Source organism: Gopherus evgoodei, chromosome 1, assembly GCF_007399415.2.
Source record: "Gopherus evgoodei ecotype Sinaloan lineage chromosome 1, rGopEvg1_v1.p, whole genome shotgun sequence".
Lineage (NCBI taxonomy): Eukaryota > Metazoa > Chordata > Testudines > Testudinidae > Gopherus > Gopherus evgoodei.
The window spans coordinates 1,531,520-1,554,993 of record NC_044322.1 but is presented as its reverse complement, the minus strand read 5'-3'; the positions used below and the strand labels follow the sequence as shown (position 1 = coordinate 1,554,993).

The following is a 23,474-nucleotide window of genomic DNA, read 5'->3' as shown; positions in this document are numbered from 1 at the left end:
AGCCGGGGATGCAGTAAATCTTAACATGGAGGATGTTGGGGGGTTCCTGATAAAGGAGGAGGATGGGGCTTGAGGGAAAGAGAACCTGTGTTCTGGAGAACACAGAATTAATGTGACTCCACAAAGGGGGTTCTTAAGTATTCCAGGACGAGCGTAAGTCCTTACTGTGATGGAAGGGCAGGGCGTGTGTAGGGCTACCTCAGTCCACCAAGGGGGCACTCTGGGGTGGCCATGACCCTCAGGGGTGTGCCAGAGTGGCCTGTGCTCTTGGAAGTCATTACCATCAGGCAGTGGTCAGCCCAGTCCCCAGGCTGCTCTAAATTCCACCAATGCAGGGGGAGAGCAGGCCAGAGACTCAAACCCCTGTAACTGGCTCCTTGCCATCCCCCCTTTCTGAAGCACGGGGGGAGCATTATGGTGACTGGGGCCAAGCTCACACTGCTTTCACTCAGCACAGGCTGCTTCCACATGAAAGGGGCAAACAGATGGGAAGATGCTCTCAGAGACACAGGGAAACTAGGCTGGGACCCAGGAGTTCCTTGGCTTCCCAAAAGAATGTACGTTGGGCCAGTTCTCTTCCTCTATCTCCAGAGCGAAGCCTGTCTAGCTTAGCTTGTACTGATATGTGAGTTAGATGAGTGTAGATGTGTGGCAGCTGGTATTTTATAAACATTTTCTCCAATGCTTTGTGCTATTTGCTAATAAACCTACTAGTTTTAAAGAGACTTTTTTTAAGGAGGCTGGGGATGACTGTTTAGCCCTGGTCACAAGCCCCCGAAGGGAAGAGATTGAGGTTCCTGTCAGAGCTGCTTGACAATGTGCTTTTAGCACAGATGTGGTGTTATTCCCAGCTCGAACAGTGGGACAATTTTGAGACCCCCTCCCCCAAGACAGGAAAGGACCTGGTTTAGAGGGGAAAGAAGAACATATATCTCCGTTTTACTGTGACAGTCCCAATTCTTCTGGGCTAGTGTCTATCCTGTCAGCATTAAACGTAGCAACTTGTTCAAGTTGCATGTAAGATAATGACTCACTCAAGACAATGATTCATAGAGTCATCGAATTTAAGGCCAGAAGGAGCCATTAGATCATCTAGTCCAGAGGTTCTCTGGGGGCTGGGCTGCCTTGGGGGTTTGGAATGTATTTGGGGGGGGGGCATGAGGCGCTTAGGGGAAAAAACCTTCCTGTGCACATTTTACCCAGCGCAATGAATAATTAGAAACATGGATTTCTCCAGACAGATCCAGTCCTCTGATGACGCTGTGCATGTGACTCTAGAAGTCGCTGTGCATTTTGGTGTGTTTCTGTTAAGCTCACACAACACGATACAAAGTCAGTGCCATCTGTGCATGGATCCATTTGCTACAGCGAGGTGTGCACATTTCGCTGTAAGCAGGCACCACAACTGCAGTTTTGCTTTTGCTCTTAGGTCAGTGCACTGTTGGCTCCTTCGTGGAACACATAAAAAACTCTGGTGAAAAACAAAAAAGCCAAAACTGTTTCAGTTGAATCCCTGCCCCCACATATATCAGTATATGTGTTTGTGGCGATGGCGGGGGGGGGGGGGGGGGGCTGGTAATAAACTTTTACAGACATAATAAAGGGGGGTTGCCTGATCAAAAATGTTGAAGACCCACTGATCCAGTCTGACATCCTATATAGGCTGCAGAATTTCACCCATTTACCCCCGTATTGAGCCCAATGACTTGTGTGTGACTAACGCATAACTTGTGTTCCTCTAAAGTGTCCCTTCCAGGAAGGCCTCCAGTCTTAGTTTGGAGATAGCAGCATAATCAGTGGTTTGAGCATTGGCCTGCTAAACCAAGGATTGTGAATTCAATCCTTGAGAGGGCCATTTGGGGATTGGTCCTGCTTTGAGCAGGAGGTTGGACTAGATGTTCTCTTGAGGTCCCTTCCAACCCTAATAATCTGTTATTATTAATCCATCACCCTCCTTGGGAGTTTGTTCCACCGGTTAAGCATCCTCACTATTAAAAAGGTGTGCCTCATTTCCAAATTTAATTTGACTGGCATCAGTTTCCAGCCACTGGTTCCTGTTATACATTTCCCTGCTAGATTAAAGAGACCTTTAGAAGCTGGTATTTTGTTCCTGTGAAAGTGCTTGTCCTCTGTCATGAAGCCAGCTCGCAGTCTTCCCTTGTCATTAGTGCTCCTCACTATGCTCCTCTTTCCAGCCAACGAAAAGTTGGAAAAGACAGAGGAGAAGAACAAATGGGGACAAATTGGCAGGAGTAAACTGAGGCAGGAAAGGAGAAGGAGGTTCTGGAGCAGTCGCCCAACAGGAGCGGTGGGTGGGGTGGGTAATGACAACCCAGTTGGTTTTGAGATGGAGCTTGAGAAGTTCATGCACTAAATGATATGCCGGGATTGCCTGCCATAGCAGGGAACTGGTCTCATTCACCCAGCAGGTCACTTCCAGGCGTATATCCCTATGGGTCACATTAGCGCATTTTGCATCACATTGGGAGCTCATGTGGAGTTTCTTGCCCATTGTGACCCTGCACCATGCTCAGCCCAATGGATTAGTCCCTCAATAGATTCAGGAGAAGGCATGACTCAGTGTTATCACCTGGAAAAGGAATTGCTCTTGGGTTCCTGTGTAGTGATGTCACAGGAGTTTAATTCCCTGAGTTTCTGGTAATTGCTGCCAGCTGCCCCTTCCCCAGCCACTTGCCCCAGAGAGAAAGGATGGTTTAGGGGTTAAAGTGCTGGCCTGGGACTCAGAAGAACTGGCTGCAGTTCCTGGCTCTTCCACAGACTTCTTCTGTGACCTTGGGCAACAAACTTAGTACCTCTGTTCCAGGGGTCCCCAACACGGTGCCTGCGGGGGCCATGGTGCCTGCCGGGGCATCCATGTGTGCCCACCTACTGGCTGCTGGACAAGCAGCTGCCAAAATGCTGCCGAGAAGTGGCAATGTCAAGAAGTGCTACTGCCGAAATCTCCCACAGTATTCCTGACAGCAAGTAAAAGAAATAGTGGATTATAAGGTGGATAGAAAGTTGGCTAGATCGTTGGGCTCAACGGGTAGTGATCAACGGCTCCATGTCTATTTGGCAGCCGGTATCAAGCGAAGCGACCCAAGGTTTGGTCCTGGGGCTGGTTTTGTTCAGTATCTTCATTAATGATCTGGAGGATGGCGTGGAGTGTACCCTCAGCAAATTTGCCGATGACACTAAACTGGGAGGAGTGGTAGATATGCTGAAGGGTAGGGATAGGACACAGAGGGACCTAGACAAATTAGAGGATTGGGCCAAAAGATATCTGTTGAGGTTCAACAAGGACAAGTGCAGAGTCCTGCACTTAGGACGGAAGAATCCTGTGTACTGCTATAGACCAGGGTCTGACTAGCTAAGCAGCAGTTCTGAAGAAAATGACCTGGGGATTACAGTGGACAAGAAACTGGATATGAGTCCGCAGTGTGCCCTTGTTGCCAAGAAGGCCAATGGTATATTGGGCTGAATAAGCAGGAACATTACCAGCAGATCGAGGGAAGTGCCCTCTATTAGGCACTGGTGAGGCCATAACTAGGGTACTGTGTCCAGTTTTGGTCCTTTCACTACAGAAGGGATGTGGACAAATTGGAGAGAGTCCAGTGGAGGGCAACGAAAATGTTTAGGGGGCTGGAGCACATGACTTACGAGGAGAGGCTGAGGGAATTGGGATTGTTTAGTCTGAAGAAGAGGAGAGTGAGGGGCAATTTGATAGCTGTTTTCAACTACCTGAAGGAGTGTTCCAAAGATGATGGAACACTCAGCTGTTCTCAGTGGAGGCAGATGACACAACAAGGAGCAATGGTCTCAAGTTGCAGTGCGGGAGGTCTAGGCTGGATATTAGGAAACACTGTTTCACTGGGAGGGGGTTAAGCACTGGAATGGGTTACCTAGGGAGGTGGTGGAATCTCCTTCCTTAGAAGCTTTTAAGGCCTGGCTTGACAAAGCCCTGGCTGGGAAGATTTAGTTGGTGTGGGTCCTGCTTTGAGCAGGGAATTGGACTAGATGACCTCCTGAGGTCTCTTCCAACCCTAATATTCTATGATTCCATCCTCCATGAATTTATCTAGTTCCTTTTGAACCCCATTATACTTTTGTCCTTCACAACATCCCCTGGCAATGAGTTCCACAGGTTGACCGTGTGTTACGTATAATCATTCCTTTTCTTTGTTTTAAACCTGCTGCCTGTTAATTTCCTTTGGTAACGCCTGGTCCTTGTGTTATGTGAAATAGTATACAAGACTTCCATATTTACTTTCTCCACACCATTCATGATTTTATAGATTTCTACCATATCCCCTCTTTGTCATCTATTTTCCAACCTCAAAAGTCCCAGTTTTTTTAATCTCTCCTCAGATGGAAACTGTTCCACAATCCTAATAATTTTGTTGCCCTTCTATGTACCTTTTTCATTTCTTATATATCGGTTTTGAGATGAGACGACCGGAAATGAATGCAGAACTCATACCTGGGAATTAAATAGTGGCATTATTATACTTCATATCTTCCTAGCTATACCTTTCCTAATGGTTCCTAACATTCTGGTAGCTTTTTTTTTTTTACCACTGTGGCACGCTGAGCTGATATTTTCTGAGAATTATGTGCGATAACTCCAAGATCTCTTTCTTGAGTGGTACAAGCTATTTTAGAGCCCATCATTTTGTATGTATAGTTGGAATCATGTTTTCTAATGTGCTTTACTTCTATCATTCGAATCTTTTAAAAGCCTAAGAGGGGATCCTCCACATAATCTCATTGTCACACTGTACCACATATTCTTCAGAGTTTGATTATGAAGTAATTATGATACATTTTGTACAAGATATGTCTTGCAAGATGTCATGGGATAATCCTTTTCAGTGTGCATGTATCATTTTCGCATCTGAGGTTATGAATATTGACGATGTAGCTGTATTTCAAAGGTAGTTACAACCGGGTGACACCCACTAGGCAAAATGCTTCCAGGCTAGATAGCAGGTTGTGAAGGGTCTGTAAAGGGTAATGGGCCATTAGGGGAAACAATAGGAGGAGCAGCTTATCCCTGGTGAGTGTTTCTGAGAATGTTCTAGGCAGCCTATGGACAATGGCTGCTATGACTCAGCAGCAGGGCATGTGACCAGACCATATGACACTGAACTCCATTTTGAGTACCTGTACTTTTCCACAGACTGGACTGGGAACTCTTTTTGGAGCAAAGCATTCCTGCCATCGGTTAAAGCTATATAAGGAGGAATGTGACATCATATAGCGGCTTCACACCCCATGCAACAGAACTCCTGGAAGCACAAGAGGAACAAAGAGTGAACTGGGGTAAGTGCTGGACTCAGGTTAAAAGGATTTTTAGCCTCTGTATGGAAACCTGGTGGACTGTTTGTATCACCAGCCAGGGTGAGAAATTGCTCATTCATATGCTGTCTAACTAGCATTTTAGGCTTAGTTTGCAGTTTTGTTTATCTGCTAGCTAATCTGCTTTGATCTGTTTGCTATCATAATCACTTCAAATGTATCTTTTTCTAGTTAAACTTGGGGTTTTTTTGCTTTATCTAAACCAGTGTGCCTTTGAGTGAAGTGTGTGGGGAAAATCTCAGCTTGGTTAACACAGGCTTATGGCATTTCCTTCCCACATGAACTGGAGGATGAACTGTATTCATGAACTTGCATTGTACAGATCCCTGTGCAGTGTAAAACAGTATAATTTTGAGTTTATACTCTGTGGGGGAGAGGTATGAGCCTTGGGAGCTGAGAAATTGGCTGGCGTCTGCTGCTTATACTTGGAAGGCTTCGGTGAACTCTCAGGTAACTCAGTTTGGGTGTGTGGCACCATCTGCTGTAGTGTTGGTGCTCACAGGGCCTGGAGAGGCAGAATCACCAGCAAAGCAGTGTGAAACAGGGTCAGCCCAGTTGGGTGGTTAGATGGGTGTAGCAGTTCTCATGGCTCCCAGACTGCACCCCTGGAGTGATAACCCATCAGACTCATACCCTCTGGAGCCCAAATTTGGCCACAAGGCACCTATGATGCAAGCATGGGGGTAGGGATGGTAGCCTGAACAGGAGATCCAGATGTAGCAGTTGTTTGATTCCTCCTGAGCAGGGCACACCTACCTAAAATACCAGCACGCTGAAATAACCCCAGGGCAATAGATCAGGAAAATTCCATGGCTGTTCCCTTGAACAATGTGGGATACCCTGTGAGATGAATTCCAGGTCATTTTACCATGGGGAGAGCTGAAGGAATCATGCAGTGAGTGGAGACGTCCCATTGTACTAGTTCTGACCAAGGATATCCTAACCCGTTTCTGCATCAATTTGTGAAAGATCAATGCAGTATTGAAATTTGGTGCCTCCCTGATACAGAGAGTTGATTAACTATGAAAACAGTTGGTAGCTGTTAGATATATATTGGACTTTAGGCCTCACAAAGGCACACTGGCAAATACCATTGATGCCAGAATCCTAGGAGAAGAAAGCCTTTTACACGCCCTTCGGCTTGCATCAATTCAGGATCACGTAATTTGGCCTCTATGGGGCGGCACTGATTTTTCAGAGGCTAATGGACTGGATATTACAACTGCATGGGTGGTATGCAGCGGTCCACTGCTACAATCAATTGAAAATTATTTTTGGTCCCATATCTTGTGGCAGCAGTCCCACTCAGGGTGCAGATGGCAATACATTACACACAGAAAAGAAAGCTATCATCAATTGCTAGTCTGAACAGTTTGCAAGATGCAGTTTGCCCTGAAAATCTAAGCCACTATTAATGGCGAATCATTTCTTCACTCCCGGGGGTGATTCTCAGGCTAAGGTTCTCTCGGGTCTATTTTCTGTTCTTCTCGCTGCTCACGGAGTCCAGGGAATTTTACGGGAGTCCTGGCCGACCTGAGAGTCCACAGGGACTGTTCAGGGGAATCATAAAGGTAGTTGTGCAGCATGCCGAGTGTCAGACATGTGACATTCATACACTGCTTCTCAAGACTCTGCCTTGCTGTCTCAGTAAGGTCATTTCCTTTTTCTGCTGAGCAGGATTTCGGTGAGTTGATTTTTTTTGCAGTAAAGTTAGTGCTGAGGGCTCAGGAAGGTTTCCAGGGTTCAAGTCAAGAACCATCTGGTCAGGAATTCACCACTACGGTGACTTGAATTGTTTAGGACTGTCAGAAACATCAAGGGATTTACTTGGTAAAGTTGGAACTACAAATGTATTGGAAATACTTCAGACAAATATTTCTTTTTAAGTTCAGTTCCCTTTCTCTTACTGTGTCCTTCTGTCTGTCTCAGTAGCTTCCTTTTTTGTGCGGTGTGGTTTTTCCTGGGGTTTACTCAGGTTTTCCAGTTCAGCAACTTTACTGCCCTGTTAGGAAGTGCAGCCAAAGCCTCTGCAGTGTGTATCTGTGTTACCAGAGGGTTCACAACAAGAATGGGTGGCAAACTGGCCAGATTCTGCTCTCACATTCTGCCTTCGCTGGGTCACTTCAGATTGACACTGGCCTCTCTGAGAGCAAAATCAGGGCCCCTGTGTTTTGAAATTCCCAACTTTCATTCCTGGTCTCAGAATTCAGATTCTCTCAGCACTGTAACAGAATAGTGTTCTCTGCAGCAGGACCCACAGCTGTGATTTTCACAGCCAGGAGCTGAAAGTTAAACACTGAAGGTGAATCTGGTCCCCTTGAGATCAAAGGCAAAATTCTCAACAGAGCCAGGAATTCCCCCTGAGTCCACATGTTGAGACTTAAATAAATGCTCTGATTTACATCGGCCATGAGTCTCTAGTGACTTCAGCTGGAGTCATCCTGTGGCCTCTAAGGATGGGTGAGATTCTTCAGACCCAAGAAGAACTGACCGGAGAGTTGATGAAATCTCAAACTCACAGGCTTAAATCCTTCAAAACAATTAGAATAACAATTTTTTTTCAAGGGGAGATAGGGGTCTGCGCTCTCTGAGCCCCTGCATCTCTGTTTCTGGAGAGGATGAGAAGCACAAAAGGCAGTAAAATTAAGAGCATGTTTCTGGCTTAGAGGTGGTGTTGCAAATGTCACCAGGGGAGGTGCAGAAACAAACAGTGTGGAGGGGTTGGGGATGGGACAGCGGGACACGCAGTAGTCGGATCACAGTGACTTGGAGTCCTGAAATGATGCGAAATGGGGAATGGACGTCCTCCCTGATGCACAGACCACAGAGGTGTCATGAGGCCTCCTGGGTCCGGGTGGTGTCTCAGACTGCAATGGAAAGTGGACCACACTGTAGCAGATTGTCTCTGACACCAACCCCCATCCGGACCTTTCTTCCTCCTGAGAGAAAGCCCACTACCGTTTTGTGGCAACGTCAGCAATTACCAACATGGAAAAGCAGCCTCAGGAAGGGGTGTCCAGGTTTCTTACTGGGTGCAATACATCAAAGCTTTGTGTCTTTTTGAAGAAGAGTTACTCACAGAGGTTCCTTTTAGTCCCACGTCCTCTCCTCCTCCTGCCAGGCCTGTCCCTCTCTCCTTCCCTGCACAGGCTGAGCTGCAGCTGGGGTTCCCTTTGCCCCAGAAAGGCAGTTCAATCTCATCTCCCCCTTTTCCCCGGGGCAGGCAGACACTGAGTTGAACCGAGTCTGAGGAGGTATGTCTGTGAGCTGTCACTGTGGTGTGTGGCACCTGGTTTTGGTCCTGGGTGAGGGGTATCCCTGTGTGGCAGGGATGGAAGCTCTGAGGGTGGGGGACCTACATGGACAGGTGACCAGCACCAAAGTTGTGGGGAAGGAAGAGGGGTGTACAAAGGCAGGCTGGCAGTGCTGGATGCTGTGGGGGCAGGGAGGGGGTGTACACAGAGTGGACACATACTGGGCCCTTCTCCTGCCCCCACCTTGCTGCAAGCAACCAAGATACTGAGAAGAAGACAAGACTCCAACAGGGGAGACTGGCCCTGATTTAAGGAACAAACCTGTATATTAAGGACTGCAGTATCCAGTGGGGTGAGAAAAGCTGTTTCATCTAGATGTTATTCAATCTAATAGGGTTGAGAGTTTAGTCTGCATCCTTATATTTTATTTTATTTTTGGTAACCACTCTGACTTTTTGTCCATTACTTAATATCTATCTTTGTAGTTAATAAATTTGTTTGTTTATTCTACCTGAAGCAGTGTGTTTGGTTTGAAGCGTGTAAGAAACTCCTTGTGGGATAACAAGCCTGGTGCATATCAATTGACAAACTCATATAAGCTTGCAGTGTCCAGCAGGCGTAACTGCACACTGCAAGACAAAGGTTTCTAGGGTTGTGTCTGGAACTGGAGATATTGGCGAGTGTCATTTGGTTGCTAGTAGCTGGGAGTAGCTTACATGTTCGAGGCTGTGCGTGAACAGCCCAGGAGTGGGGATTCTCACAGCAGAGCAGGATCAGTCTGGCTCCCAGAGTCAAGGCTTGGAGTGACCTAGCAGATCACTGGTCAGGATAACAGCAGAGAGGAAGGTCACAGGGTCACAGAGCTGCGTGTAGGGCATGCAAGCGGACAGTGCTGCTGAAATAATATTTTTCTCTGTGATTGTTGGTCCAAGGCCAGTTTTGGGACCTTTCCTGGTACAGAGTGTGTTTGGGGAGTTTCGGGGTCTCTTTGCCCTGATAAGCCACAGAACTGCAGCCTGGGTGTCACAACCTTTATTCAGTTTTGCTTCCAATTGTTCTTGTTCTGTAACTTCAGGCATTTCACTGGCAGAAATAACCACCAATATTTGTGTGGCACTGTACCCCATATTGTTCATAGGGATATTATGATGATATGATTATAGGTTATAGCATAATTCTGATACATTTTATGCAAGATGGGTCATGTAAGATGTCATTGGAAAAGTTATGACTTTGAGTATGATTATTTTATTTGTATGCCTGTATCATTTTTGTCTGAAGTTATGATTATTGACTACTTATCTGTATTTCAAATGTAGTTACCGCTGAGTAATGCCCACGAGGCAAGATGCTTTCAGTCTAGATAGCTGGTTGGGAAGGGCCTATTCAGGGCAATGAGCCATTGGGGGAAACAATAGGCCTGAAGAGAAACTTGTCTCCCACTTGAGAATGCATCAGGCAGCCTATAAGTAATGGATGCTATGACTCTACAAGGGCATGCGACCAGGCCCCATAACCCTGGACTCCATCTGTAATTTTCCCACAAACTGGTCTGGGAACCAAGTTTTGAAACAAAGGGTTCCTGGCATATGCTAAAGTTATATAAAGCAGGAAGTGACATCATCGGTGGTTCTTCACTCCCCACTCAAGGCGACTCCTAGTTTGTTAATAACGACAAAATATTTACCGTACTATTTGTTATAAACCCCCTTGCTGTGCTTCTTTCCCTTCACAGGCACCTTGAACATTTCTGAGTCGAATCGACGCATCAGCCACCTCATGGCAGCTTTCAACCTCACCCCCTCTGAGCCTTCAACATTCTTCCTGACAGGCATCCCTGGCCTGGAGGCTGCCCACATCTGGATTTCCATCCCTTTCTCTACATTCTACATTATCAGCCTGTTGGGAAACTTCACACTTCTGTGTGTTGTATGTAAGGAGCAGACCCTACACAAGCCGATGTACCTGCTGCTCTGCATGCTGGCGCTCACAGACATCGCCACACCTACCTTCGTCGTGCCAAAGGCACTGTGTATATTTTGGTTCAATTTGAAAGGCATTACTATGGCTGGCTGCCTCACCCAGATGTTCTTCCTCCACACGGTTTCTGTTATGCACTCAGGCACCCTTGTGACAATGGCCTTCGATCGTTACGTTGCCATATGTAACCCTCTGAGATACGCCACCATCCTCACCAACGCACGAATAGCTAAGCTCGGGCTTGTAGGTCTGATAAGAGCTGTTCTCTTCATTCTGCCTCTGCCCCTGATCCTGAGTCAGCAGCCATTCTGTGCCAACCGCATAATCCCCCACACGCAATGTGAGCACATAGCTGTGGCGAAGATAGCATGTGGGGACATCACATTCACCAGGATATATGGCTTGGTGCTAATATTTGTAATCAGTGGGTTTGACCTGACGCTCATTGCCCTGTCCTACGGTCTGATCATCAGGGACGTCCTCAGAATCTCCTCTAAGAACGCCCACCAGAAAGCCCTCAACACTTGCACAGCCCACATCTGTGTGATGCTGACATATTATACCCCTGGCCTCTTCTCCAATCTCATCTACCGGCTTGGTCAAGGCATCGCTCCCCATGTTCACATCATCTTGGCTGACCTCTCTCTCCTCATCCCTCCCGTGCTCAACCCGATCATTTATGGGGTCAGAACCAAAGAGCTTCGTGACAAAGTAGACAAATACACCTGCTGCAGAAGGTGATCGCTTGGGGCCACTGATTTGAAACCTCTATTACAAGAGGAGGAAAGCATATCTCCTCATTAATCAAAGGTGCCCTGTCCCAGTTTGGTTGAGCTCAGCATTGTGAAAGTTCACAGTCTGAGAAGTTCCTCCCACACACTATCTTATCACTCCATCACTAAGCACGACCCTTTCCAACTAGTGAGGTACTACAGAAGCTGTTTTGTGCTGGCTTGGTAAATCTAAGAAGTGGAATAATCACCAGCATTTGGGATTTGTCTGCCCTGTTTTGTTTGCAGTTCACCCTGATTGAGTGACCTCAGCTGGTTTCCACGGGCAGCACTGTCACAATCGGTCAGACTGGACAATCCTTATGTAAAAGGATAAATGGACACAAGTGAGATATTAGGAATGGCAATATACAAAAACCTGTAGGAGAACACTTCAACCTCCCTGGCCACACAATAGCAGATTTAAAGGTAGCCATCCTGCAACAAAAAAACTTCAGGACCAGACTCCAAAGAGAAACTGCTGAGCTTCACTTCATTTGCAAATTTGACACCATCAGCTCAGGATTAAACAAAGACTGTACTGAAGAAATCTATATGTTGGATACTGTTATTTTTCTTTGACCGTATGTGCTGTATTGCTGTAATAAGAACATGTTTCGATTTATGAGGTGTCTTAGTTCACCTACAGGTTGTTGTCTTATCAATGGAAGGATTTTTTTGTTTAGTCTGAGCAGCTTTACTACACTGTGATGTAGTAAATCGGAGCAACTCAGGGTACTGGCATCTCCAACTGTCCCAGTTTGCATATTTGTGTTGTTCTCCACAGAGGGGAGTTCTGCTGTGAGAACAGACTGAACCTTCTCACTATCCCTGCAATAAAATGGAATTATAAGGGGTACGGGTGTAACTGAAGTTTGGTGGGTTACACTCAGGCCAGGCCCTTGTCTCCAGCTCTTTAACGGAGCACTGACTCTGCTCTCCCAGAAGCCCCCCTCTGCCTGAACATGGGTTGCTTTTACAGGCCCAGCTCACTAGGTGACATCTACTCTGTCTTTCCATCCAGACTCCAAGGAGGACTGGAGAACTGAACAGGATTATGACATCACAGGTATCAAGGAGGCTGAACAGCTGTAACATAAGAATGGCCACACTGGGTCAGACCAAAGGTCCATCTACCCAGTATCCGGTCTTCCGACAGTGGCCAATGCCAGGTGTTTCAGAGGGAATGACCAGAACAGGGAATCATCAAATGATCCACCCCCTGTCATCCATTTCCAGTTTCTGGTAAACAGAACCTAGGGACACTCAGAACATGGTGTGGCAGCCCTGCCCATCTTGGCTAATATTTTATAGACCTCTATCATATGCCCTGTAGTTGTCTTTTCCAAGATGAAAAGTCCCAGTCTTATTAATCTCTCCCCCTATGCAAGCTGTTCCACACCCCTAATCATTTTTGTTGCCCTTTTCTGAACCTTTTCCAATTCCAAGATATCTTTTTTGAGATGGGGAGACCACATCTCCATGCAGTATTCCTACGCTTTGTTTCCTATGATTCAGCCAGTTACTGATCCATGAGAGGACCCTTGCTCTTATCCCATGACAGCTTACTTTGCTTAAGAGCCTTTGCTGAGGGACCTTCTCAAAGGCTTTCTGAAAATCCCAGTATGTCAGTGCACTGCAAGGCCTTCAATGGCTTTTAAACTTTCCCGTAGGGACATCGGAGACATGGGCCAGTGAACTTCTGTTCAGGCCTAACAAGAACTCAGATGCAACCTGCTATGAGAAACTCATTTTAACAAGGATGCCCCTGTGCCAGCACAGACCACAGGTCAAAATATGTAACTTCAATAACATTGGTATTGGAAGAGCCCAAAAGAACCACTACAGGAATGTATTGACTCTGACCCCTTACTTCAAATGCACTGTGGCCTAGTGGATAGAGCACTATATGGAATTCAGATGACTTAAGTGCTAGTCCTGACTCTGCTACTGTCATGCTGGGTGACCTTGGGCAAAGTCACTGCTCTTCTCTGTGCCTCAGTTTCCCATCTGGAAAAGGGAGCTAATGCTACAGACCTCCTTTGTAAAGTGCTTTGAGGTCTACTGATTGAACATGTTAGATAAGAGGTAGGGCTCTTTATTATCTTATGCTATAGGGTGCTTTTCTTAAAGCGCCCACTGCTGGAGTCAAGTGATTCATTTGAGAATCTCTGCTGTTTATTTTATTTTATTTGTTAGCCAATTTGAAGCCCTCGTAGTTGCAAAGAGAAACTGGAGAATGTGAATTGAGTGCAACTTAGCGGCTCAGACACCAGAAGGCAAATGAAAAGTTCTCCAGATGAATGCTTTTTGAAGATCTCATTATTTTGAAGCCAATCTCATGATTTTGGTGAGGCCCAGCTCATGGTGTTGGAATGCTTGGGCTGGTGATACCGTGAAAGTTTTTCTGCACTGGTAGCACTGGATAATCACGTCAGGGCTGCTTCTTACTTCAGGCTGGGAGATTCTGCCTCAGTCACAGGGGTTTTAGGAGTTCCCACAAGTAGGGAAAAAATGTCCCTTGCCTGAGGGCTTGATAGTCAGAGCTCGGAAAAGACCCAGGGTTTTCCTGGGAAAGCTGATGCCCTCTCTCCTGCCTTATTCTGAGCGTAGCAGCTCAGCCCACTTGGGCGGTTGCCCATCCCATCTCCTGATCTAAGTACAGCATTGACACCTCACAGGTTAGAGGGAGATTGCAGGAGGGCAGCCTCATTGTGACCTAGACACCACATCAGCGCCTGCCTGATGCCAGAGCAGCAACCTGCCCTCAGGTGTAGCCTGGGTACTTGTTGCTGGTTTGAGAGTGTCTGTGTTGAGAGTGTCTTAGTGCTTGAGCCCAGGGAAATGAGTTCACTCCTCGTCTATCTCAACTCTGACTCTTGCCTAATGATCCTGAAATTCATGCTGCTCTTTCTTGTCTATTATGCTGTGATAAGGCTCCTCAGATCTGAGGTAAGTGAGGCTCCTAGAGAGATGGAAAGGCTGGATTGATGCCAGCTGAATGCAGGAACCAAATATAAGTACCTTTAAATCAGCAGGCTTGGATCATCTCCACCCAAGAGTCCTCAAAGAGCTGGCTCAGGAGGTTATTGGCCCACTGACATTAATTTTTTAACCAATTTAGGATTTCTGAGGGAATTCCAGAAGGCTGGAAGTGTGCTAATGTTTTGTCAATATTCAAAAAGGTACGGGAGGTTGACCCGGCGTCTTACAGGGCAGTTAGCCTGTAATAATGGACAAACTGATATCGGAATCAATCAATAAAGAATTAAAAGACAGGAATATATTTAAAGCAGATTAACAATGTTTTATGGAAAATGGGCCATGTCAAACAGAGATGTGACAAACTTAGACTTTTGTAAGGTGTTTGTTTTCCATAGATTCCAAGGCAAGATGGGCCCATTGTGATCTTCTAGTCTGACCCTTCTGTCTAACACAGGCCAAAGACCTTCCACACAATAATGCCTAGTGCATACCTTTTATTAAAATGTCCAATCTTGATTTTAAAAATTGCCATGATGGAGAATCAATCCACCATGACCTTGGTAAATTGTTCCAATGGTTAGTTCTTCTCACTGTTAAAAATGGACGCCTTATTTCCTGTCTGAATGTGTCTAGTTTCAGCTTCCAGCCATTGGACCATGTTAGACCTTTCTCTGCTAGATTGAAAAGCCCATTTGTAATTATTTCTTCCCCATATAGGTATTTATAGACTTTTCCTCAAACCACCCTTAATCTCTTTTAGCGATATTGACTGAGCTCCTTAAGTCTATCGCTACAAGACATGTTTTCTAAGCCTTTAATCATTCTTATGGCCCTTCTCGAAACCCTCTGCAATTTATCAACATCCTTCCTGAATGTTAGACACCAGAACTGGACACAGGATTCCAGCAATGGTCGCACCAGTGCCAAATACAGAGGTAAAATAACCTCTCTCCTCCAACTTGAGATTCCCCTGTTTATGCATCCAAGTACCGCAGGACATTTGGATTAAAAATTAGCACTGTACAATATCAATGGAGCACAGGTTAAACGGATTGAGAACAGGCTAATGGCAAATTGACAGATCTCAAAAAGTAATTGTCAAAGGGCTCATCGAATGTGGGTGTTTCTAATTGGGCTCTGCCGGGACCAGGACTATGTCTGATGCTAGTCAATATCTTTTCAATGACTTGGAAGTAAATACAAAATTGCTGCTGATAAAAATGTGCTGATGACACGAAGGTTGGCAGAATGGTAAATAACAATGAGGACAGGGTAGTCAGACAGAGAGTTCTGGAGAGTTTGTTTGGCAAAAGGGGCCCATTCAAACAAAATGCATTTTCACAGAGCCCAGCACAGAACTATACATCTGGGAACAAGGAGGGCATATTCAGCTTTGGATTTAACCATCTTTGTATCATCTGCAAATCTGGCCACTACTCTGTTTCCCCCCTTTTCTAGATCATTTATGAATATGTTGAACAACTCTGGTCCCAGTACAGATCCCTGCGGGACCTTGCTATTTATCTCTCTTCATAAACCCACCATTTATTCCTACCTTTTGTTTCCTATCTTTAAAATAGTTACTGGTCCATGAGAGGACCTTCCCTCTTATCCCATGACAACTTACTTTGCCTAAGAATCTTTGATGAGGGATCTTGTTAAAGGCTTTCTGAAAGTTCAGGTGCACTATATCCACTGGATCGCCCTTGTCCACATGCTTCTTCACACCTGTGACATTACGCCCCATATTCTTCATAGAAATATTGTTCTATGAATGTGGCATAACTAAGGTATGTTTTAAGCAAGATGAGTCATGTGACATATCATTGGAAAGGTTATGATTTACTGAATGGGATTATCCTATTTGTATGGATGTATCATTTCTGTATCTGAAGTTAGGAATATGGGCTCTGTATCAATTACAAAAGTACTTGCACCAGAGCAATGCCCCCAAACATTATGCAATCAGACTGCACGGACTATTAGGGAGGACAATAGAACTTTGAAGTTACTAATCTTCCTCCTTCCTGAGAAGTTTCCTGGGATGCTGCTTTGACACTGCAGGGTCATGTGATCATGTCACCTCACAGAATCATAGAATCCATAGAATCTCAGGGTTAGAAGGGACCTCAGGAGGTCATCTAGTCCAAGCCTCTGCTCAAAGCAGGACCAATTCCCAACTAAATCATCCCAGCCAGGGCTTTGTCAAGCCTGCCCTTAAAAACCTCTAAGGAAGGAGATTCCACCACCACCCTAGGTAACCCATTCCAGAGCTTCACCACCCTCCTAGTGAAAAATGTTTTTCCTAATATCCAACCGAAACTTTCCCCACTGCAACTTGAGACCATTGCTCCTTGTTCTGTCATCTGCTACCACCAAGAACAGTCTAGATCCATCCTCTTTGGAACCCCCTTTCAGGTAGTTGAAAGCGGCTAGCAAATCCCTCGTCATTCTTCTCTTCTGCAGACTAAACAATCCTAGTTCCCTCAGATGGACATCATTTTGGACTGGTGGTATTCTTCCAAAAGGAGGGAGTGGGAGGGTCATACTGGGAGACAAAGGATTCCTGTCATAGCCAAATCCTATTTAAGAATTCAAAGGGAGTTCATCTAGGTTCTTCTCCACCACCTCCCTGCCCAAAAAAGGAAGACTGCTGAAAACACCTGGAGAAATAAAGGAACTAAACTGTGGGGGAGGAGGGCAGGGGCTGAGCCCAGGCGAGAAAGATCTAGCCTGTGAAAGGAATACCTGGAGATTTAAGCTGCAAGCAGTGCAGTTTACCTTCAAGAAACTTTGCAACTCCCAGGCAAGTGGGGTGAACTCATGCCAAACTGTTGTTGCTGTTTTTTGATGTAAAAGAGCTGCAGTTTAAGGATGATATTGGGGTTATATCAGCACTTGTTTGGGAGGATTTGCATAACCCATTCATGGTTTCACCACTCAGGAGCAGCATGGCCATGCCAAATGCATGCAGATAAAACCCCAATAGCATGCATTCCCTAAATATGTATCTAGGAAACACTGTTGTCCAGAGGTCAGATTTCTCCCCCAAGGTCTGAATTCCATGCATGGAATCTGGGCTTAGTTGCATACCCTGCAATCCTAAAACCTGCAGAGTTTTATCATCTCTGTAGGAGAGAGAACTTTGCAGGCTCTCTCCTTCAATACTTATAAACTCTGCAGGCTCCTGGTACCAGCAGTCCCTGTTTGTCCAACCCCTGGATTGTTCCAGTGACCTCTGTTATGGGTTGTGATGTGTGCCCTATATTGTCTGCATCACAGGAAAGCACAATGCCTACCCATGAAGCCTTATAGTGCAATACTCTCCCACAAGGAAAAACTTCCCTCTGGCCCCACATGGCAGTCACCTCTGGCTCATTGTTCTCCCAGTTTAATTGAGGAGTTCTCCTCTAACCTTGCTGCTTTCTCTGTGTGTGGCAGGCTTCTCCGATGAAGAGGAGGCACAGAAAGAAAAAGAAGAAATCGAAAGGTAAGCAGCACCTGACCCACAGCTGCGGTGGTAGACTCAGGCCCCATGCAAAGCAGAGAAATAGGGTCTATTCCCCCACCTGCCTCCCCTCTTCCTGCAAAGGTACAGTCATGCCCAGAGTCATGCAGAGGCACTGGCTGGGGCTCCGTTCACAGGCTGCCTCTGAAATCTGGGGCTCTAGAGTGCTAGGAAGCAGAGGGTGCCCAAGCAGCTTAATGCCTCCTTTATGTCTCACTTCTGGCAGCTTTTGGGTGCTGTGAGGAAGAGTTGGAGGAGGCTTGTGCATCCCTAGAGACATGGTAAGCAATGCCCCCCTCCATAAATCTGCAGTGGGTCAGTCCTATCCTATAGCATCATGTAATTCATCCCCACCGAGTGGCAGTAGCCCGAGTAATCCCTCCCCTGCCCCGACCTATGTACCAGGCAAGCAACTCTTCTCCTTTAGACTCATGCAATTCATTCCCACCCAGCGGAATTTGCCATCTCTAATCCACCCCCACACCTCGTACAGTGCGTCATTCCCTTCCTCGAGCATCATACGGTTCGTTTAACCTGGAGCAGTGTGTGTGGGGGGGGTAGATTGTGTCTACTGGACTGGACCATCCTCCCCTCCCAAAAGGGGGATAAAATGTTTTCTGGGAGCAACCCCGTGCACCCCAAAGGAGGTGAGGTGGAGAGGTCAGGAGGAAGGCTGGCCTTTCTGTTACCATGAGTAGGGTGAAAGGGATCCACCAGCATTTGGGTAATGGCCCCTCCTCCATTCTCCCAGGATAGGTTCCCAGTAGCATTTGAACCCTGGACCTTCAGCTCTGCAGCATAAAGCACCCCTTAGAGCTAAAGAGGTAGCTGTATTAGTTGGCAGCTATAGTAGGCTGTTATCCTATATGTTGATTCGCTTCTGTGGGTGGGACATGACACACACGCTGCCAGCAGGATACACTCTCACTTGCTCAGCATTAGACAGGCTCACCTAACAATTCAGTTAACTCCAAATCAGACCATCCAAGGCCCGGGTATTGCAGGGGAGGAGGCTGCCTCAGAGGAGAATGGGACAGGGAGCCTTTCGGTGCTGCATGTCTGGGTAAAAGAGGGCCTGAGGGCAGGGCCTGCACTCAGCTATCTGCTCTCTCTGATCCACAGCTGCCCTGTGCCCCTGGAGAAGCTCCCCTTGGCTCACAGCCTCAGGCTCTTTGAGAGGAGGCTACAGTACGTGGCCAGACACCTGGATGAAGTTCTGATACCGTAAGGCAACTGACTGGGGGGCACCAGACTGGGGGCTGGGTGGGAAGGGATAGTGAATGTAGAGAAGAGGGAGCAGAGACAACCAGACACTCCAGGATCCTAAAATAATGGGGAAAAAGCCACTAAGAGGCTTTAGCTACCAAGATGAGAGACCAGTGAAAGTGAGGTGAGGGATTATCAGAAATTAAATGCAGAGATTACAAGTTGGCGTTGTGAGTAGGATCAAATCCTTCTGTACGGCAATATCTGCCAGCAGGCGACTATCTAGCACCTGCCCGTGCTATGTTTGAAAGAAAAAGCAATCAAATGACACTCTGTGAGGGGGTGTCCATCCCACATAGCACTGGAAGGGGCTCAGGTGGCCAGGCAGGCCCATTAACTCCACAGGGTGCACTGGAGGAAGAGCCAGGGAGCAGGGAATTGATACCAAGCAGGCTCAGCTGGGCAGGAATAGGCAGGGCCTATAAAGCCAGGAAGCTGGCAACAGACAGGGGCTGTTGCTGGGAAAGGGCAGCCCCTCCCTGGGAAGAGAGGAGAGTGTTTGGAGCTGGTGCACTCAGAACAAGGAGGGGAACCAGGAGTAGTAGGAAGCAGTCCAGGCTGGAGAGGAAAGCTCAGAACTGCTGGGTTGAGGGTTCCTGGCCTGGAGCCCAGTGTGAAGTGTGGGCCCGGGTTTCCCTACCAGCCACCAAGGACGTGGCATTGACTGGCAGGGCAATGAACAGGAAAACTGTCTGGGTCATTGTGGGAGTGACAGTGACCACATGTGACAATTGGAAGGGGCATTGACCTTGAGAGCTAATCCCCAGAGTAGGCAGCAGACACGCAGTGAGTGGGACACCACATGATACACCCCAAACACGAGTCATCAGCTGGGTTCAAACCCAGGACTTTCAGGATCATAGCACAGACCTCCACCACTGGAGAAACTCCCTTAATTGGGAGATATAGTAGATTATTAGCCTCTAGTATGTCAGCCATTAGAAGAGGACAGTTTTCCAGTGGGTTAGAATGTAAGAACATAAGAACAGCCAGACTGGGTCGGACCAAAGGTTCATCTAGCCCAGTATCCTGTCTTCCAAAACTGGCCAATGCCAGTGCAGCAGAGGGAATGACCAGAACAGGGAATCATCAAATGATCCATCCCCTGTCGCCCATTCCCAGCTTCCGACAAACAGAGACTAGGGACACCATCCCTGCCCACCTTAGCTCATAGCCACTGAGGAAATTATCTAGTTCCTTTTATAGTTTATAGTCTTGGCTTTCACAACATCCTCTGGCAACGGTTACACACACATGCCCACATCTTCCTTCCCCAAACCAATTGTTCTTAGCTAATCTTTCTATTAAAATAACAGTAGATCCCCGATCATGCTCAAGGCCCCATTTTGCTAGGTGCCGTACATGTGCGTGTGATGAAGGAGTTATCGTTCTAGATAAAATGAGTGCCAGCTCCCCGTCTCAGTCCTTCGCTACCCAGTTGATGTCCTTGTGTCAGGGTGTGGTGTGCAATGCATGCCTAGGCACTGCCCCATTGCACTACTGTTGGAAGGCTGTGTCCAAGCCCTGCCTTTGCTCATCAGGGCCATGTCCCATCTGTCCCTGTCTGCTCTCTCCACAGGCTGAGTGTGTCGACATCTGCCATGAGCCAGTTCTCCTATTCCCCCATGGAATCCACCACCCCTTCCCTCTGGAGTCCCAGCTCCTTTTCCCTGAGAGAAGCCTCCGTGACTTGGTCAGAGACCCTCTGCCACACAAGGCATCTCATGACTTTTGCAAGCTGGGAAGGATCCACTCATCCCATCCAAGCCCATCCTCTTCCCAGTCCTCCTGCCCACAGCAGACGAGACCGGCGAGAGCAGAACATAGGTCTGGACCAGATGTCAGCCCATGGCTCAGACTTCAACATCCGACAGAAGCATCTGCAGAGCCAACTGGGGGCTCCACAAACCCCCATCCTGGGGGAGCCATTGCTGGGTGAGCAGGACACCAAGAAGCAACGGGCATTCAACACAGATCGGCCCAATTGTGGATTTGCAACAAAAGTCTCAAAGCCCCTGAGATCCGACACCAGCCCTCAGCATGCACAGGAGTTCCAGGAGCCATGTGTCTGCCCCTGGGGACTCCTGCCCCAAAAGGCCCACAGGATCATGGCATCCCCTGATGCCATCCTGGCCAGGCTTGTGCCTACAGCAAGGCTCAAGCTGCAGGTTCACGTTGCTCAGAAATGCTCAGAGATCCAAATGAAGGCATTTCCTAAGATTGTGAGAGAGTCGCACAGAGATGCTCTCCTCCTGAGAGAGACTGCCCTGACTGGGCCACTCCGCTCCCCTAGGGAGCCAGGCAAGCACAGGACAGTGACATTCACAACAGTCGGACAACAACCTGCCCACCCCATCAAACTCCACGTAAGGCGAGAGCATCTCGACATGCAGAGGGGGCTGCTCACCCTGGACCCAGAGCCCCCAGCAAAGCTGCCTCATGCCGTCCAAGCCAGGGGAGCCAGTGTGGAGTTCAGTGAGATGGAGACCGATTTCCTGCAGACGGGGAGGCAAAGCGCAAGCTCCTCTTCTTCCACACGTCCTCCAACGCCAGTGGAAGATACCACCATGGAGACGGGCAGGAATGATGGGGTGTCAGGAAACCAGATTAACCCAGATCACTGCACTCTGCCAGCAATGGTGGGTCTGGCATTGCCACCTCCAGGAACCACAATAGCAGAGACGATCCTCGAAGCGACACTCCAGATTTATAGGAGCGAGTTGAAAAAGCCTCTTACCAGTATGAGCGGCACCAAAGGGACTGAAGAGAAGCTGGAGCTGCACATGGAGAGGAAGGTGATCTTGGGAGAAGGCTCCTGCCTGGGGCCAGGGGCACAGGCAGGTGAGAGCAGGGCAGATCTTTCCAGGACCCAATGCCACCAGGTTGCCCCAGAGGCACCAGGCTCTGAGCAGCTCACAAGAACCACCCTTGACTCTCTCATTGCTGGGCAGGCTGCACAGAATCTGCAGATCAAGCAGCTGATGGAAATGTTGAGCAGCTGCCGCCTCATGGTGGGCCAGGTCTCAGTTTGCCAGCAGTGCCGCAAGGCATATCCAGGAAAGATGAAGGGTAAGCAAACTCAGAAGGAGACATCTGCTGAGCTGCATGGTCTTCAAGACATCGTGGATTCACAGGGGTTCGATGGAACTGTGAATTCAAAGCTCTCCAGGGACCAGCCGCCAATCAAAATCTGCAAGAAGTGTGGTAAGCTTAGATGGAAGAGACAAGCTGGCTCTGCAGGTGCTGACTTGCCCAGAAGATCCCATGAAATTCCAAAGCGATGGACTCCAGGGGACTCCTCAGCATCATCTAACCACAACAAGATGCCAGAGATGTGGCTCCTTCCAGCAGGCATGAGCAAGACGCAGGATGGAATGGGGAAAACGGTTCCCACCAAGCAACCAAAGATGGTGTCCATTGCGAGGAGTACAACAGGGCTTTGGCAAGCTGGGGAGAAAGCAACTGGGAATCCTGACGGTTCTCCCCCAAAGTCACCAAAGGCCTCCAGAGCTAGGACACCATCCCCTCCAAGGAGCAAAGTTACAGTGCTCAAACAGATGTTAATGTGCCTCAAGCAAACCTTCAGCAAGCTTCAAATGAAAGTGAAGTCCCGAATTTCCAAGGACTCTCGTTCCAGAACACCTGACACTAAATTTACAAAGCCACCCTTTTGGAAGGCAAGGGCCTCCAAGGGTGTCCGGTTTCCATACTACTGAAACCCACCCTGCCAGCATGTCCACTAACAGAAGGGGCCCACAAATTCCAACATCTGTCTATCATCCAGCGGGTCTGCTAAGCATGGGCTAAAGTGGCTGAAAAGAATGGCTTGTTGTCCTGGGATACAGAGACTGATGTATAAGAGACTCTCATTCAGGTATGACATCTAAATCCAGATTCCAAGATGAAGGAGGACCTGGGGGATTGGATGCAATTGAGGATGTGGCTAGCTCACTGGATTTGTTACTTTACCTCACATGGTTCAAGAATCAATCCTTACTTCAAGAAGAGCTGACACTAAATTTACAAAGCCACCCTTATTGGAAGGCAAGGGCCCCTAAAAGTGTCCAGTAGTACTATTAGCGGCCTACCATCAAGCAAACCCAAACCGGCCCCTTGACCCCTAAAACCTTGTCCCTCGACCTTTAAACCCCGCCCACTTATCACCAGAAGTCCCACCCACGGGGATATTAATTCCGGGGTCAAGGTGGACACATAACCAGAAGCAAAGTTTGTCATGTGACCCCTCTAAGAACTCCTTCCACTGTCCTCTACCAATCAGGAATGGTTTCGCCCCCATAAGCCTACACCAAGAGGTCATTTGACCAATCAGGGGTGTTCCAGGGTGGGGTGACT

General features: G+C 47.6%; 1 protein-coding gene across 1 annotated transcript; it reads left to right on the top strand.

Annotated features, from left to right (window-relative positions):
• Window positions 1–10,391: 10,391 nt before the first annotated feature.
• On the top strand, window positions 10,392–11,333 carry LOC115648111 (olfactory receptor 52D1-like). Its single transcript, XM_030555262.1, has one exon. It carries the CDS (start codon window positions 10,392–10,394, stop codon window positions 11,331–11,333), a length of 942 nt encoding a protein of 313 aa, XP_030411122.1.
• Window positions 11,334–23,474: the final 12,141 nt, after the last annotated feature.

Coding starts and splice junctions, on each gene's coding strand:
- LOC115648111 (XM_030555262.1), top strand. CDS start 10,392: ATGGCAGCTTTCAACCTCACCCCCTCTGAGCCTTCAACATTCTTCCTG.